A 16,833-nucleotide genomic window follows, 5' to 3' on the forward strand; every position below is an offset into this window, starting at 1 on the left:
AATTTGATTTCATAAAGACATTTTTTGGAAACCATTATTAAATCAAATGTAAATGATCAAGAGTGATCATATAGAAATCAAAACATCACATTTTGGTAGATCCTTCCCAAAATATTAAGTGCTCATGATTAAGCTCAAAGAGAAGAACATGCTTTTAAAAATGCTAAAAGCCACTACCATGTGCTTCTTCACTGTCTCCCCTTTGAGTAAATCATCTTAATTTCCAGGGAAACAGTTTATGCCAAAATGCCTCAGTATCAACCTATTCTGCTTTACAATAAAAGCATTCTCTATCCACGTCACTGTTGCCCATAGTCCTTCCTGCCTCCTTACCCACTGGCTCAGGAGCAGGGCCATCCCTGCCCACACTCACTGTCAGCCAAGCACATGCTCCTGCCCGAAGGGAAGCCCCAAGGCACAACCCAAGTGGGTTAAACTCTCCAAAGGCCCGTGGCTTCTAAAGTATGTGCTATGTGATCAGGTACAGGAATAAACAGGCACTAGCTTAACATCAGTGTCCTAAAAGCTGGCTGTGCCTTGTAGTCCTGACTGGTAACCTCAATAAATAACCCCACATCCCATCCCAACTGTGAGGCAGGTCTATGATGTGGCCATGTCCAGAAGAGATCTAGAACAACACAAAACTCAATTTCAGGTAAACGGTTGCATTATACTTTCAAGATACCCTGCTCAGGCAATGACAAAAAAAGACTTGAACAAAATAAAACTGCATTTTAACAACAAACTGTCTCACTAGCACCTCTTTGATCAGGTATGGCAGCAGGTACAAGAACAGAAAATAGCTCTATCTGCCCACCACAAGACTGCAGAGCTGGAAAGATCTTGACAGATAAATCAAGGAAAAGGCCTTGAACTGACATTTTGCTGCTCTTGCTCTTAAGTCCAACACAAAATCACTTTGGGAAGTGAGCTCTTGCCTTACTTCTAAGGACCATACTGTCTGAACTGAAAATTGATGCAAAGCTGTTAAATTTGAAAATGTAATGACACAGCTGCTTTCCTTCTGAAGACATAGGCTCAGACCCACCACCAGTGTGACAAGTTGCATGGCCACAAGCTCCTCTACAGTACAGGCTGACACAGTGCTGAAGTCTGCCCTGGAAAACAAACTTACCCCAACCCTCCCCTATCTAGGGCAAAACCATTAGGAGTGAGGACCTTGGGATGACCTCCCCAGTCAGAGCATCACACTGGGGGTTACAAGAAGCAGCTGGGGAAGGCAGAAACCTTACTGGAAAAGCTGACAGCTTCAGAGCTCAGCCACAAGCCAGGCCAGGTAGACACTGGGACTCAAAAGCTGCTGTGGTTACAACATGGAGCAGCACTCTCCACGCGAACTGAAGAAGGAAAAGCACAGCTCAGGGTTCTCCCCCTGCTTCTGGGCCTTGCCCATGGCTGCTGGTTACTGGGGAAGCCTAGCAAGACAGCTCTCCCCAGTGCAACACCTCCATGTTCCCCACATCCAGCAGGACACACAGTAAGGAGTGTGACCTCACCCAATGGAACCTGCTCCCAAGGACAGATTCTGTCACTCTCCTCAGCTAAGGTGAAAATTCAGTTAATATGGACACAGGACTGCAAGGATATTTATTCTACTCAGACCTTGCCAGATCCCTATTAAAGACATGTAGAAACTTACTTTAACCCCTTAATTACCAAGTGCTGTATAACCACCCTGCCCTCTCCTAAATCTCCAACCCTGTGGATAAATCTTTGATAGGGCTTCTGTGAAAACACTGAAGCATGATCACAAATGAGGCAAACCCCTTTCCCAGCCTTTTGTTGAGGAAAGGACAACTGAGCAGCAGAGGTGCCTTCTCCCACCCCAATGGCATTCCAAAGAACTTCCCACCCCTGAGGGGGTGGCACAATTCTTCAATCTAATAATTATTTTATTCACCACTTCCTCTTTCTCTAAAGAAGCAGCAAAATGCCTAACCAGCTCCCAGCTGATTATGTACAACCCTGAAATCAGACAAACACTCTCAAGAGTATATGTGGGGAGGAGAAGGGGAGAAGATTGTATTGTTCATCTCCATTTGTCCCCTCTAGGTTCGGTCCAAAAATCAGTGTCTGTGTTCCACACACTTCCACCAACACCAAGAGCCATTTTTATCCAGCGCTGTGTCCACTGCCAGCAATGGACACACCACAATGGCCAAGATGCCATTACGGGTACTGAGCCATCCAAGGCTCCAGTTTTCCCACCTCTCACTGTTGTCAGCCCACGGTAAAAGCCAGTGTCACCTCTGTTTTCTGGCCCAGAAGCTTTCCTGTTCATCTCAGTCCATCTTGGCCACAGCCTTTCCGAACTGATTGTGCTGTTTTTCTATAACTTTTTCTTTGTTTGCTTTTTTGTTTTTAAAAAAAGGAGTTTCATCTGTGTTCCACTACAATTACAAATGAGACAGTGTCATCCTGTCTTCCACCAGCACAACATCTGGCCCAAACTGGTCTGTGCACTGCTTCACTGTAGCCAGAATGCTGAGAAGCCTCTGGTCTAGGGCATCCAGATGAGGATCAGAAAGCACTGGTGAGATGGGGTCATGAGACATCGCAGTTTTTAAGGCAGACTTCAGTACTCCATTCTTCAGGTAATTGAGTCTGTTCCAGGTAGAAACCCGGATGCTGCAAAAGAAAGAAAGAAAGAAAGAAAGAGTCATTGTACCACTGTCCAGCCCAAGTTCCACCAGCAATACCACAGCCAGCCTCTCCAGGGAGCCTGTTACATCATGATTTGAACCAACCAGGATGGCACCTTTTCTACAAAAGTGGTTTTGGAATGGGAGGGTCCAGGTGTAACTGCATTATCTGCAGTATTTAAGTGAAGCTTGAAAACTGAGGGGGAAGAAGAAAGAATGTAATGTGATGTAATCCTTATGTTACACAGAACAATTCCAGCTGCTAGCAAGGAAGTTCTTCAGTCCTGACAGCTCCCAGACACAGTTCAAAAAGGAAACAAAATTAACAATCTGGCTGCTAATTTCAAAACAAAACTCATGTTACGTCAGGAAGAGCATCACTGACCAACAACTAATCTCAAAGGACACAAGTCAGGCACACTGAAGTCCCACAGAAAGTGAACAGGGCAGTCATCTTTCTGCCCCACTGGCCATTGAGCTTGTTCGTATCAGCCCATTTAAACCATCTTGCTCTGTGAAGACTCTAAGGATTCTCCCCCAAAGGTCTGCATTTTAGCACCACTGGTCTAAACTCTTGGCTTTTGACGGCCACCAAAGAAAAGAGCAATATAAGCAAGTGGTGCAGCAAACCTATAGTTAAAACCAATCACACATACGAATTCTTTCATGGCATTTGCCTGATACCACAAAGGATATCTGAAAAGTAGGAAATAGTGAAGTCTATTACATAATCTTCTGGTTATATTTAGGAGAATCCAGATGAGAAAGACTCCAAAAGATCTTCATAAAACAAGAAATAAAAATGCCTTTAAAATTAATATAGAAAATTTGAAGAATTTGAAAATAATTTACTTCAATTGTTCTCCATATGGATTCTAAAAGATCTTTGCAGAATGTAGGCCAGATCTATTGCAGCATGCAAAGAGCCTTCCTTAGCACAAGCAGGGGCTGAGAGCTCAGGCTTTCTGCAGAGCTCCCAGGTTTCACAGGCCCTGAGCAATTTGGGAGGCAGAAATCTCCAAGGACAGGCTCAAGGAACTCTCAACTAAATGCATTCTTTGGAAGTTTTAAAGTTATCTTGAAGTAACAGATGCATGAAACAGATATATCAGTATTTTTCTCCCTGGTACTTTTATCTATTTGTTAATGAGATGTAGCAATGGCCTGGTGAGAGAGTGGCCAAAGAAAACAGAAATCAACAAGTCACAGCCTCTAAAAATAAAACTAACAAACCCACAGCTCCCAAGGCCAAAGCAGAAACAAAATCCTACAAACCTCACTTTGAAAAAAGCACCCTAAGCAGTGCTGCAGGCTTGTTTAGAAAGAAGATTGGGAAATGAAGGTAATTAAGCTGCCAGACACGTTGTGGAGTTCTCAGCTTCTGTCAGGGAGAACTCAAACTGCGACGTGAACTTTTCTTGGGCAGGAGCTGGATGCAGACAGCTGCAGCACCAGAGTACCTATCATCCTGACTGAGGATAGATTTGACCCAGATTTGACCTGTAAGCAAGACTGCTTCCTACAGCCTGCCATCTGATTTTACACCTTCATAAAAACAGCTTCCTCAGCTACTTGAGCAGTGACAATACATCAAACATAGTACCCCAAAAAAGTAAAGCCCTATGTACCCCAGCAAACATTTTTGGGTTGCCAGAAGGCTTCACACTTAATTACACTGCACACCTAAAGACAGTAGTTGTGTAAGTCAAGTGAACAGCATCCCTGCAACTCACTTACATGCAGCACTGATACAGAGGAGCTAAGATACTTCTTTCATCCAGGGCAGGGTTTCCAAAGCTGAAATGCAAAATGAAAATCAAGTGAAGCAGCTGAACTCCTAATGTTCTCTACATCAAAAGATTTGTAAAGAATTAAAAAAATTCAACACTAAGCAATTTCATGCTCCACCAATTCAAATAATTTAAATTAAAATATAAACAGGCCATAAGCAATTACAGACATAACTCTCAACAGCATCAGCTGATGTACCAGATAAAAGGAAGCAACACCAGCACACCTAGTTCTTTATCAGACCAAGGTACCTTTGAAACAGACTTCAGAAGAGTTTAGAAATTAAGCTCATCTTGCTAAACCAGGGAATTAAACAGCAGCCACATGCTGGTTTAGATGGCCAAGTTTCAGTCAACAGTTCAAAGAAGGTGATCTGCTTTAATATTTCATGATCACACTTTCTAAGGGAGGCTTGTCAAAAGGACCTCATAGGATTTCACCTTCTAAACACTGTTTTGGGGTTATTTTTAATAGTTTCCAACCCCCCCCCTTCATAATACTGTTATCAATAACTTTCCCAACAATAAAGAGAACTTGCTCTGGGAGTTCAGCATTACTCTGCTCAAGTAACTCTGTTACTAGTAGCTACACAACTGGAATAAGCTCCCCAGTGAAGTGGTCACAGCACCAATGAGGATCTGGATGATGCTCTTAGTTACATGGTTTAGTTTTAGGTAGTTTTAGTTTTAGTCCCGTGAGGAGCAGAGCTGGACTTGATGGTTCTTATGGGTCGCTTCTAACTTGAGATCTTCTATGATTCTAAGAAAAAAATATCTCCCTATCCCTTATCTCAAAGGAGCTAAAAGAACTTTACATACATTTTGAAGAAAACAATTCAGTTTTGGGCCTGCAATGCCCCACAATGTTTTTGTAACATTATATGCACAATGAAAGGTCTAACATGACCTTCAACTACTGTGTTTATTTCCAGTCACTAATACATTAACTTCCTTCTGGCACATTGCCAGGACATTATAGAAAGGCAACGTCTGCCAAATTCACCTACAGCAATAATTAAGCAGTCCCAAGGTGGAATGCATCCTGATGACATTAACTGAAGGAGTGTTCCTGAGCAGGATGACACATAAAGACAAACTACTCAACTCAGCCACTGCAGAAAAATTAGGAGCAAAGGAAGAAAGGAAGGAAGGAATCCACTATATACAAAAGGCAAATGGGGAAAGAACTAACTCCAAGCCTCCCAAGAATCTGTCCAGATCAGACGTCTCAGTGCTGTGTGCACTTCATCCAAGTGGTGTGCAAAGCCACTGCAGAGCCTGGCAAATAGACTTCCAGAGCTCACCAACAGAAAGAAGCTGACGGTTCTCCTCTGCAGATGGTAGTGCCCATCAGAAAAAAACCTTGGGAGTCTCTGGGCTAAATAATGAGAAAGTGGAATATGCTACCTTTGTTTTTTTAAAAAATTAAGCAAATTGTTATGATTTCAACAAGGCTGTATCTTCAACAGGATTTTTAACTTAAACTATGCCAGCCAACATACAAAAACTACAGCAAAGACAGAACAACTCGCATTTTAAATACATAGGCTTAATAGTAAAGTTTAGCCTCAAGGACTTATCCATTCTTCTCAGCTACTACATGCTTCACTTTTTTCTTGAAGCAGTTAATGTCCACACTCAACACATCATCGTATCTTGCTCTCAGTATCAGTTCTATCTCCATTTTAAACTTTTAAAACCAGAGCAGACAGATTCCAAAAGCAGGGAATGCAAAATTATTCAGAAACATGTTTTGAAAATATCTTATTTTACTCTGGCACTGAGTAATACTCACTGGTAAACAATAAATCATATGTTTTTCATCTTTCATTAATTAAGAGCATTAAAAAAATGGGTTTTTCTGGGGACAAGAGAGACAACAAGGAAACTTCTGAAAGCTGCTTGGCAGAAAAAAGGTCATACTGTGCTAATTTGGGAGTTTCTGTAGTCTGAGTAAGACTTTGCCCAAAGCAGTCACAGTAACTAGAGCACAGAGCAAGCATCACAGCCTCTGAAGGACCCTAGTACTTGGTGAGTGATTTCTAGTAAGAAGAAAAGCTTTGAATTTTTAGCGCAAAAGGTAGTACTGAAAAAAAAAAGTAGTGAGAGGAAAAAAACCCAGAGATACAGAGCAGATAAACATGTGCCCTTGTTCTCACCACTGCCTGGCCACCAGGATTTCCCTTACCTTTTGGCATTATCCAAGAGGATGAGCATACTGGCTCCTTCATCATCCTGGAAGCTCTCATAGTGATGCCGGTCAGCATTCCCAATCAAATAGTCAAAGATAGCAGTGTCAATGATATCAAGGAGACGGGGGCCCGAGTCATAGGGGGAAGTCTTCTTCACAGCATCACAATAGCTTTCATCATACTCCCACCTGTGGGCCACCATGAGGGAATAAATCAGATCTTCAATAATGCACACTAACATTACATTGAGCTGCTCCTTTACTCATTTATTAGTGCATAAAGAAGAGGTAAGGGCAGCAGTCAAGGCTATATGAAGAAGCAGCAGCTAGACATAAGTGTTTTGTGAAAAGAGTAAATCCTGTATTAACACCCCAGTGTATGGAGCAAGCTACACTTTCAGTGCAAGGTTACACATCATCTTCCTGCAGAAAACAAGGTCAGAGTTTGTTTCCTCACTGCTCACAATTCAGCAGTGGTTCAGCTGCCTCACAGCAAGATTACTGTCATGACTTACCTGCCTTAACTTCCTCACTAAGGACCTGAAGTACTGTGTCTATTTCTATTGCCTCGACCTGCTTCCATCAGCCTTGCTTTGCAGTGATCCTCTTCATTTTTTCTTTCTAATGCAAATAACCCCATCACGGTTACTAATGACCTCCTTCACCCTGAGAAGAAGAGCCTCTTATGTATTCATTCTTCAGTTTTTCCTTTGCTCCCCACTTTCCTTTCAGAGTCTCTCACCTTCCCCACTGGCAGAATTTCAAGCTTCCCTTTTCTCTCCCTCTACACATAACCTAGGCACATACCTGCAGTTTTATAACAGGGATATCATATCTCAGTCCTTCAAAGCTGGAATTTTACATTTTCTTATTTTCTTCTCTATAGTTTCCAAAGCTATTCAACACCACCATCAAAACAGCCAAATCTTTGGTATGTATCCTTTCCATCTGTTAACCTAAGTAACAAGTGTATCTACAACATCTTCCATGTAAGGGCTCAAACAATCGTTCACAAAATTACAGTTAAGTTGGAAATGCTTTAAACCATCTGTGACTTAGAAATGGAGGAAAGAAGCTGACATGCTCAAAAAAAAAAAAAAAAAAAAAGCTCACTGACATGCTCAAAATTGCAGAGAGTCATAAAAGCAGGGAGAAGATCAGAATTTATCTATTAGAACTGCCACACACCCTAACTCATCTTCTAGAGGTCTGGAGCCTGAGCCCCCAATATCCTCTCTCCTCCAGTCATCCAAATCAGAATGGCCAAAAATGTATCTTCTCAAAGGTTTTGTTAACATGTCACACACTCAAATGCTGTTTCTAGTCCCCTCAAGGTCCAACTCACATTCCAACTTAACAGCCCTAACCCACAAGGCTGAAGTCTCCAAATATACTCCTCCTTGTACTGCATACATTTCTTTTATGCTACATCCCTCTCTCCCTCAAGTGCTTCTATTTCTCTCATTTTACTTTGGATCAGTAGTTAATACCCTGGCAACAATTTTTCAGACACACTATGCTCTCTCTTCTCATTTTCCATTCAGTTTTTCAAGACAGACCTTGCTCTGACATTTATTTCTGATCATTTATATTGTATTAGCATAGGGCTTCAAAGGTCAGGGTTTTATCTATTACACGTCCATTAAAAATTACATACACTAATGTGACTTTATGAATTATGTTCAAAAGGTCAACTCAGGATGGAGCAGAGGAGCTAGGCCAAGAAAAAACTTCCTACAGAGTTATTTTTCTGTAATTACCAGACAAAGAAAAAAAAGGAGAGTGTGCCATCTAGAGTGTTTAATTCTCCTGCTGCTCTCAAAGGGAAAAGACCAACGTGACAAGGTGCAAAACAACAGAACCACACAATCACAATCCCATCTAAAGAAGGCAAGAACAAGTAAGTTTAAAATGCAGCAAATATCAAATCAGCATAGGTATCAGGGTAAAGTCCTGTGTAAGCAGGCAGTTCATGATGAAAAACAGTCTCTCAAAAAAAGAAACACCTCCAAGAAATTCTGTCCATTCAGTACTGCAATTTACCATCTACTAAATACAGCTGATTTTGACCTTGTGGAAAGGAGAAAACATCTGCTAAAAAATCAAACTGTACATTTAATACTCTAAAGCAATCCAATGAAGCCTTTGGATGAGATTCTTTCCAAGAACACTCACTTTCCTGGAAATCAATGGGTATTTTAGATCGAGGGCTAAAAATCTCCTTCTAATCACTTGTCCAGGACACAGACTTGGAAAATCTTATGAAATTCAAAACCATTTGCTCTGGTCATGGCAAAAACATTCCTGTTCCAGGCCAGAAGTAGGAAAAGGACAGTACTTAGTATCATTATTTCTTTTGTGCTTGTTTTAATTTAAATCTCTGACTTCTTGAATTTTTACTGCCATATCAAGAAAGCTGTCAGCAAAACACTTAGGTTTTGAGAACACTTGCTTATCAATTAGTGACAGTATTGTAAGGGTAATCTTAGTACAAATGATCATGTATAAAGAATAAGCCTATCATTTTCTCATACCTGGCAAGTTTGCCTTCACGGTAAGTCCTACCCCATGGGTGTCGATGTTTCTGAAGAGGCCAGACATCTGGTAGCCACAGAGTCACTGACCCCTCCATGATGTCCCCATCTGCACAAGCTGGTTCTGTTTCCCGACAGTAGTAGCACTTCCCATAGAAGCAAGTGTTATTACCTTAAAAATAATAATAATAAATAATGAGGTATCAAAAGAGCAGAACTTAATCCAAGGGATGCCATCTGAAATTCAGGAGCATATTTTTGCAGCAATGCCTTCCCTGCAATAGGATTCCACTGCACCTGACTTCATGCTTCCTTTCTTTGAGAGGGAGAGGTTCAAAAGAGATTAAACAGATATCTATCTAGTAAATCAAAGCAATGTTAAAGACTAATATTCAAAGGAGAGAGTAACTATATTTTCTATTGTTTTCATCCCACTGAGAGTTAAAACAACACTGCACTATCAAAAAGCTTTTGTGATCCCTTCCTAGTTCTCAAGACCTTGACTTTGCAACTTTAGCAGTGCTTGCTCTTTAAAAGTTCACACTTTCTGTGCCAGATTTTCCACTTTTTTTAAAAAGCTGACCAAAAAGAGGCAAGTGAAAAGATTAAGCAGAACTCAAGTGAATCTGGAGCCTTGAGACCTGCCACACATCTCAGTTACTACAGCTTACTCAGCAAGGGAAACACAACAAAACTGTCATTCTTATTTGATCTAGGAAGGTGGGTCTGTCAGAAGTTTCAGGTCTGTCTCCTGTCAGGAGAGGAGCAATGAAACTCTGCAGTATTTAGTCCACTGAGGCCTACGTAGCCTGCAGCATAATCTACATAGTCTAGATTAACACTTTTACCTTAACTTTTTCTGTTCCACCCTGCCTTTGCTTGACCCTTGCCAATTCCAGTTCCATAGTCACAGATGTTCTTCCAACATAGTCAACTGTGTCTCACTTCCTTGTGATTCCTCTTATTCTCTGTCCTTCCTTCTTTTGGCTCCACATTCAACATCCTCCCCAAACCAGGCCCAGCTCACTGAAAGATGTGTTTTCCCCTTGCTATCCCCTTAGACATGCCAATTCCCTAGCCAGCCAGCACTCCTTTTACAGTCCCTCCAGCCAGACCCACCTCTTGTGCTCCCACTGCCTCAGTCAGACAACTTGAGGACAGAGATAATTTACAACGTAGGAGTTTGCAGCAGACCGGATCTCTTATTTGTATGGAAAACCCTGCAAGTCTCTCTTCCTATCCATGACCTGCAGCAGGTCTAGCAAGAGATAATTAATTGAGATTATAGCTGGAAATCAAACAGATCCGCACTGAATATGCAAAAATTATCTTTCCTTCAAAACCTGAGAAACTTGGTCAAATTTGGGTTGACAAGCAATCACAAACTTCTCCCCAAATTTGGTTCATGCTCTGCAGAACAGGCATTTCTAAGGAATGGCACTGAAAATTTCTAGACCCATACTTTTCAAGTCAGCATTTCTGCTAGAAAACTGCTTAGTTATCTTGGCTGAAATTAGGAAAAGTCAAGTCCGCCTGAGGTAGACACCCAATCTGAATGCAAATGGAGTTTGGCAAGGGAGAACTACTCTCATCTGAAAGTTACACCTTGTAACTGAAAGAGGCAAATTTAGTAGGTGAAGCTACCAACAGTGCTTGTAATAGAAATACACAGGCACACATTTATCAGCTGTAATGAACAATCATCTCTAAACTCTTCTTATTAGGAAAGAGAAAACAAACAAACAAACAAAAAACCCAGAGCAATAATTGAATATTTTATGAAAGCCTGAAGGCTCTAAGGCTGCCGCATTAGTAATTTCTCAGTGCTTAATGACCACCTGGTAGGAGTTCACATTAGCAATTCCCATTAAGTGCCCTTCACAGCATCATTACTGTAAACAATACAGGGAAGTTCTGACACATTTGGTTATAAATGCTCAGCAGACTCTGATGTAGCACAAACATCTAACACCAACCGATGCATCAGCTCTATAAATTATCCCAAATCACCACTGTGTTTGCACTAAATACAATTCCATTCTTTTCCTTTCAGGTCTAATCATGGACTTTTCTAACCACCTCTGACAACAAAGAGAAAAAAAATTCTTACTAACAACAACAACAAAAAAATAAAATAAAAAATCCCATCTGTAACAGCAGAAGGAACACAGAGAGGTTACAGAGGAAAAACCTCTTGGAGAAAATCAAGTCCTCCTCCCCCGCCAAATAAGCACCATCTCTTTTGGCACAGAAAGAAACTTCCTGTATCATAGTTAACTGTTCTATAACAGTGTCAGATCCACACGGTTTTTTCCCCATTACACACTTTTTTTCCTCGCTGGGCTGCACAATCCATGGAACCCACTTACCCACAGTCATAAAGGTACTCAGAAGCTGTTCTGTGGCTACTGGTTTGATCTCCGTACGTAGATTGACAAACCTGCCAACCACCAGTGGAGCTCGTCGAAAACCCAGAATTCTGATTTGGGGTGAAAAAAGGTGACATGAGAATTTGCGACACAGGCAGCAAGTCTAAATCAAAACAAAACAAAACAAAAACACAGTCTCTGTGCCACTGTCTGAAACCAAGATGACTGAGACCAAATCATAAAGTCAGAACCCTTCCTCAAGGCATAGTAAGGAAACCCCTTTTTCTTAAGTGCCTGGATGTTAAACTTGCTTTACAGGCCATCAGTGACACTCTATTATTAGAGCATTTGCAGCAGAGGAACACAGGATGCACCATGCTCCAACTCTCAGAAATCAGACCTCATAGCAGAAATATCCATCATCTGACTTGTGCACAGGCTGAAGCAGTAACCATATGGCCTTTGGGATGGTCACCTGGAAAAAGCATTTCTCATTTGTGGGAATTATTATATATTAAAATGTTATGCTTAAGCTAAACTCAATTATATGTGAAAGCAAACAACCTAGGAGTTACTTTGTTTGGCATGAGGGGGAAGAATGGAAGAGAGAAAAGTAGAACAAAAACTGAACGCCTGATGTGTCTGGGAAAAAAAAAAAAAAAGAGAGGTGGGAAGAATAATCATAAAACTTGTGGTCACAAGAACCAGGTTCCCTTCCTGTGTCTGCCACAGTCTTTGCTCTGTGACCACAAATGACTTGGGTATTTGTAATGGAATCTTCAAAGTGCTTAAAAGAGGAGCACAAACATCAGTACAATGTCAGCCCCAACTCTCTTAACGTACTTTTTATACCCTTTGGGTAGTCTTTGCATCTCATAAAAAAAAAAGACTGAAAAGGGACTGTCCCTTCTGAAAAAAGAGACAATCTACATTCCTGTGAGTCACTCTAGCAGCTGTTAAGTATTTTTTTCAGGTATTAGGTACAGCAAGGTATTTTAGATATTTAGGTATAGCAAGTCCCCTTCCATAAGTATAAAATTCCTCTAAGAAAGGACAACACAAAATGTTGGGGGAACAAATTACATATGCATAAAGACAAAATTCATAGCCAATATAGAGAGTTATGTACAGCTTAAGGCAACGCATGTCCTTCAAGAAAATAAGCACAGAGCTTAGCTATGGAAAACCTGTCCTTGTATTTTCAGACCCACAGCTGAAAGGCGACTATCCTGGACAGCACAGTCTCCCCATTAGTGCTAAACATAAAATATGATTCAGATCCTTCTTGACACTACAGCATCCTCAGACAAATTATCTAACTGTCACCATTCAAAACAAAGGCACCTGCCAAGTTTATGTGAGCAGGTATCTTCTGCTAGGTATTCCTGAAGAATATAGAGGTGTATGCCCACAAAGACAGGAGAAAGACCAGAGAAACAAGCACAAAACTAAACCAATAGGAAGAAGGAGCTAAAAGAAAGAAGGGTTTGGACACAGGCTTTGAATTGTTGCTTTACAATGTTTGATCACTGCTTTTTCAGGGAAACAGAAGTCAGTGTGTTTCTTGAAAGCACAAATGGACAAGAGACATCTGGTTACATCACCTTTTTTGGTCTAAAATACCTTGATTTTGACACACCACCTCAAGACTGCAACAGCAGCAATGGGTACTGCACAACTAGTTTAAATTTTTGGCTTCAATGTGGTATATTGGCAGGTTAGAATTAGCTCACATCTGAGGTGTACTCAAAGAACTCCTTTTCCCCAACTCTTAAGAAGTGTTTAGCAGAGACAGTACAACCGGATAACCCAATCATTCCATACCTATCCAAGTGAAAGGCTGCCACTTCTGCGTTGTGTCTGTCATAGCCAGCGTATGGTTCTCCTTCCACTACATAATCCCTGGCATATCTGTAATTGAAATAAGTCAAAATGTGATTCAAGCAGCATTTCCATTAATTTTGCTGTGCAGAGTAACAGACCTCGAGTCACTTTCAAAATTATTGCCAATGGGAAAAATTGTTAATGAGATTAAACAGCACACAGACTGCTGAAGTAGTAAATAAGGAGGAAAGGTCAGTAATGTACAGTGGCCTCAAGAGCTTGGGAAGTGGTGCCTATTCAAACTAATGAGTTTTAATTCAATCAGATGCCAAGTCACATCTAAGAACAAAGTGCACAGATCCAGCTACAGAACAGGGGACTATTTATACTAGAAAGCAGCAACTCCACAAATTATTTTGCGGTTAGAATGGATTGTAGATTAACAAAAAAATACAATCTGATATTGTGGAAGAAATGCCAAACACAACCTTTAGCAGCTAAAAGATCAGCAAGCACGACCTGAAGGACTACACTGAATATAAAAAGACCCTTTATTCTGGTGGAGAAAAGACATCATGAGCAGCAAGAAATAGAAAATAGATGCTCCTGATAAAAAGAATTATATATTTTGATGAAGCAGTGGACTTTTTTTTCACTTTTTTTTAAAATAGATGTTACTTAAATAGGCAAGGCAAACACAAATTTTCCAAGATTCATGACATTTGAATCTAGATACTGCTTAAGCAGCAAGCTTCAGACAAGCATTCCACAATCAATACTGAGCAAATGGGTGAAATACAATGCATTTTCAAATAAAGTCAGGCCAAATTAGATTACCTATCTTCTCACTTCCATCATTGTACCAAATTGTGTAAACTGGATTATTTCCAACTGACTCCAGCTTTAAGCAGTAGCAGCAATAGCATTAAGAGATGCCACAGTGCTCTACCCTTGATGTGTTAACCCCACCCAGAGAAGATCTCTTGGATGAGATGACAGTCCACTTCATCACTTTGAGCACATGCTTTAGCTTCTCTGCAAGACAGCTCAAAAGAGAATTTACCAGTGCAGGACAGCATGGAGTTGCTGGGAGGAGGATCTGACGGATTCCTGCCAGATTGGAACTTACACCCAAAAAGCATCTTATTTCACAGATACCACTGGCACCGTGATCACATGATTGTGACAGCTATTAACTTAGGCTGGATTTCAAATAATTTTAAAATGAGAACACTAATCCTCAGAACACATCCTCGGAGTCAGGTCTTTTGGATGTATTTGCAGCAGGCTTCTGTAAACAGAGTCACATTCTGAAAGCTGTAGAGCTAAAACTTATTGGTAAAACACAACCAACGTCTTGCTTCCACATACAGTAGGCATCTAGTCCTTTCTAGAGCAAAGGTGGCACAGAACAAGACTCTACCTACAAGCCTAGCTACTCAGCAGTCCCAAACAGGACATGGGTCTCACCAGTATGGCTAGGACCATACTGTCTAGCACTCCATAAACTGTCTGGCACTCCTATAATGAGTCCCAGCTCTACATGTCCCTGATGGAGCATACTCTCTGCATTTGCCTGCACAGACATTCCATTATGGGAATGTAATTTAATGCTTTACAGCACTCACACAGAAAGCACTATAGAAATGCCATGTCTTGTTACTGCATTTATTGGACAAGCCTCCCGAACCACTAAGACGTCTGTATGAAAGATCTACACTGTTTAAACATAGCCCAGCCCCACAGTGAATTTCCAGCCATACCAGTCATTACCATATAGAAACAGGGCTGTGAATTCAAGAAGAGGAGGGCAGATTATTTTTTTTCTCATCCTCTAATAATTCATGACATGACAGAAAAACTTCATGCTTGCTCAACCTAATATCCTTTGGAGAGAGATGTACTCACACTGCGATGACAACACTTGACATTTGCAGTGCACTCCCATAAAATACGCCTGCCATACTTTTTTACATCTGTCTTTCTTCTCCTTTTCCCCAAAGGCAAACAGAAAGCTTTACAGATGTGCACAAGACTCTTCATAAATGTTCAATTATGTCAAATTTCCCTGCAGGTCAGCGTAATCCATCCATCCATCACCATACCAAGGAAGCATCACTACCTGCTCATTCTGACATTGCTTCATTATTGACAGATGGGAAACTCAGGCACTTTCACTCAGACCTATCAAGCCATTCTCACAGCCTTCATGTAGCTACACCAGACAGCCAGATCTGCTTTTAAGACACTGTCAGCTTTCACTCCTTCCCTGTTGCAGATCTGCGTTCTCGCATGACAGTTTGACATGACCCTTACTTAGAAAGAATAGGCAAGACTTGTCTCCATGCTGCCAGAACCCACACTTCCACATTCAGGGAGACCCTGCTCAGAAACAGGTTTTTTCCAGCACCAAAGCTATACAGCCTGAGAGACAGTTGGCACGGCAACCTAAGTTGCTAGAGGACCAGCAAAGCGCTGCACTCTCTGTCTCACAAATAACAGAATGGCTTTTCCATTCACGTGTAAATTTGTAACTTAAACGTTAATGCAACAACATGGAGAGAAAAAAAACCCCCAACATAAAGCAGTTATTAATTCAGTTCTTCAAGGCAATATTTACCTCTTGGGTTTGAAGACAACCTTCTGTCCTCCTTCAAGTATTAGCAAAGCTTTCAGTTGGGTCCCTTTGTATCCCACATCAGCTTTTATTATTTTCTTTGTTGTCATGGCATGCATAACAGCCCCCAGCTCGGGTGTCTCCTCGGGATACACCTCACGGGGCACCACCCATTGGGCTGCAATCTCCCAAGGGGACTGCAAGGTGTGGTCAAGCCGAGGGTCCAGCTCCACGTGGAGGTTTGTCATCATGCGGTGAAAGGCGCGCTGGTCCTCCCGGTTGGCGGCTGAGGTGTCCAAGTTGTCAATGAGGAAAACTTTTGTGAAAATGAAGATGACAAGGAGGATGGCCAATAGCACAACTCGCTGCTTTAGCTTCATGGTGACCTTCAACCCTTCTCCCCTGACCCTTTCTTCCAAGTGTTACAGGAAGTCTATTGGAGATCAGGGTGAGGAAGGGGATGTTGGTTAATGAATTTCATTCATAACTTGCACTGTGGAAGAGGTATTGCCACTGAAGCATCTTCTGAAAGCCCTAAAAATAAACAAAACACAAGCTTACAAAACTGCTTTCCCACAGACCTCACCAAACTCAAAAGCAAGTTTATGCTTGGGACATAGGTCTGCACTTCTGCACACTTCTTTTGGGCTTTAGCCCAAACATTTATGTTAAAACACACTGGGTTTGCTGTCCTCCTGCAGCCTTTCCATGATCTGCAGGAAAGGGGAAACTGCCTGATAGCATCTCTACACAGCTGAAGTCGTACCAGCATGGGCAAGATTTCTGCAGAGATCAGTAGTTTAAGTTGATGGCTCCAATGTCACATTTCTTCATTAGTAAGAGAA

The 16,833-nt window shown here is 41.4% G+C and overlaps 1 protein-coding gene across 1 annotated transcript; it reads right to left on the reverse strand.

Moving 5' to 3' along the window:
* Positions 1 to 1,376: 1,376 nt before the first annotated feature.
* On the reverse strand, positions 1,377 to 16,519 carry FAM20B (family with sequence similarity 20, member B). The gene is made up of 7 exons (XM_009994638.1): positions 15,992 to 16,519; positions 13,372 to 13,458; positions 11,548 to 11,657; positions 9,179 to 9,350; positions 6,642 to 6,833; positions 4,401 to 4,460; positions 1,377 to 2,649 (listed from the first exon to the last, which is right to left on the reverse strand). The coding sequence occupies exons 1-7, from the start codon at positions 16,366 to 16,368 to the stop codon at positions 2,418 to 2,420; spliced, it is 1,230 nt and encodes a 409-aa protein (XP_009992940.1). The 5' UTR covers positions 16,369 to 16,519; the 3' UTR covers positions 1,377 to 2,417.
* Between the last annotated feature and the right edge of the window lie 314 nt (positions 16,520 to 16,833).

This window comes from Chaetura pelagica, unplaced genomic scaffold, assembly GCF_000747805.2.
Source record: "Chaetura pelagica isolate M959 unplaced genomic scaffold, ChaPel_1.0 scaffold363, whole genome shotgun sequence".
NCBI classification, from domain to species: domain Eukaryota; kingdom Metazoa; phylum Chordata; class Aves; order Apodiformes; family Apodidae; genus Chaetura; species Chaetura pelagica.

What these genes read in the sequence shown, in the direction of transcription:
- FAM20B (XM_009994638.1), bottom strand. Translation starts at nt 16,368, where the DNA reads ATGAAGCTAAAGCAGCGAGTTGTGCTATTGGCCATCCTCCTTGTCATC. An exon ending in GTTGTCTTCAAACCCAAGAG is followed by an intron (nt 13,459 to 15,991) that starts GTAAATATTGCC and finishes TTTCAATTACAG; the next exon opens with ATATGCCAGGGATTATGTAG. An exon ending in CTCTTGGATAATGCCAAAAG is followed by an intron (nt 4,461 to 6,641) that starts GTAAGGGAAATC and finishes TTTGCATTTCAG; the next exon opens with CTTTGGAAACCCTGCCCTGG.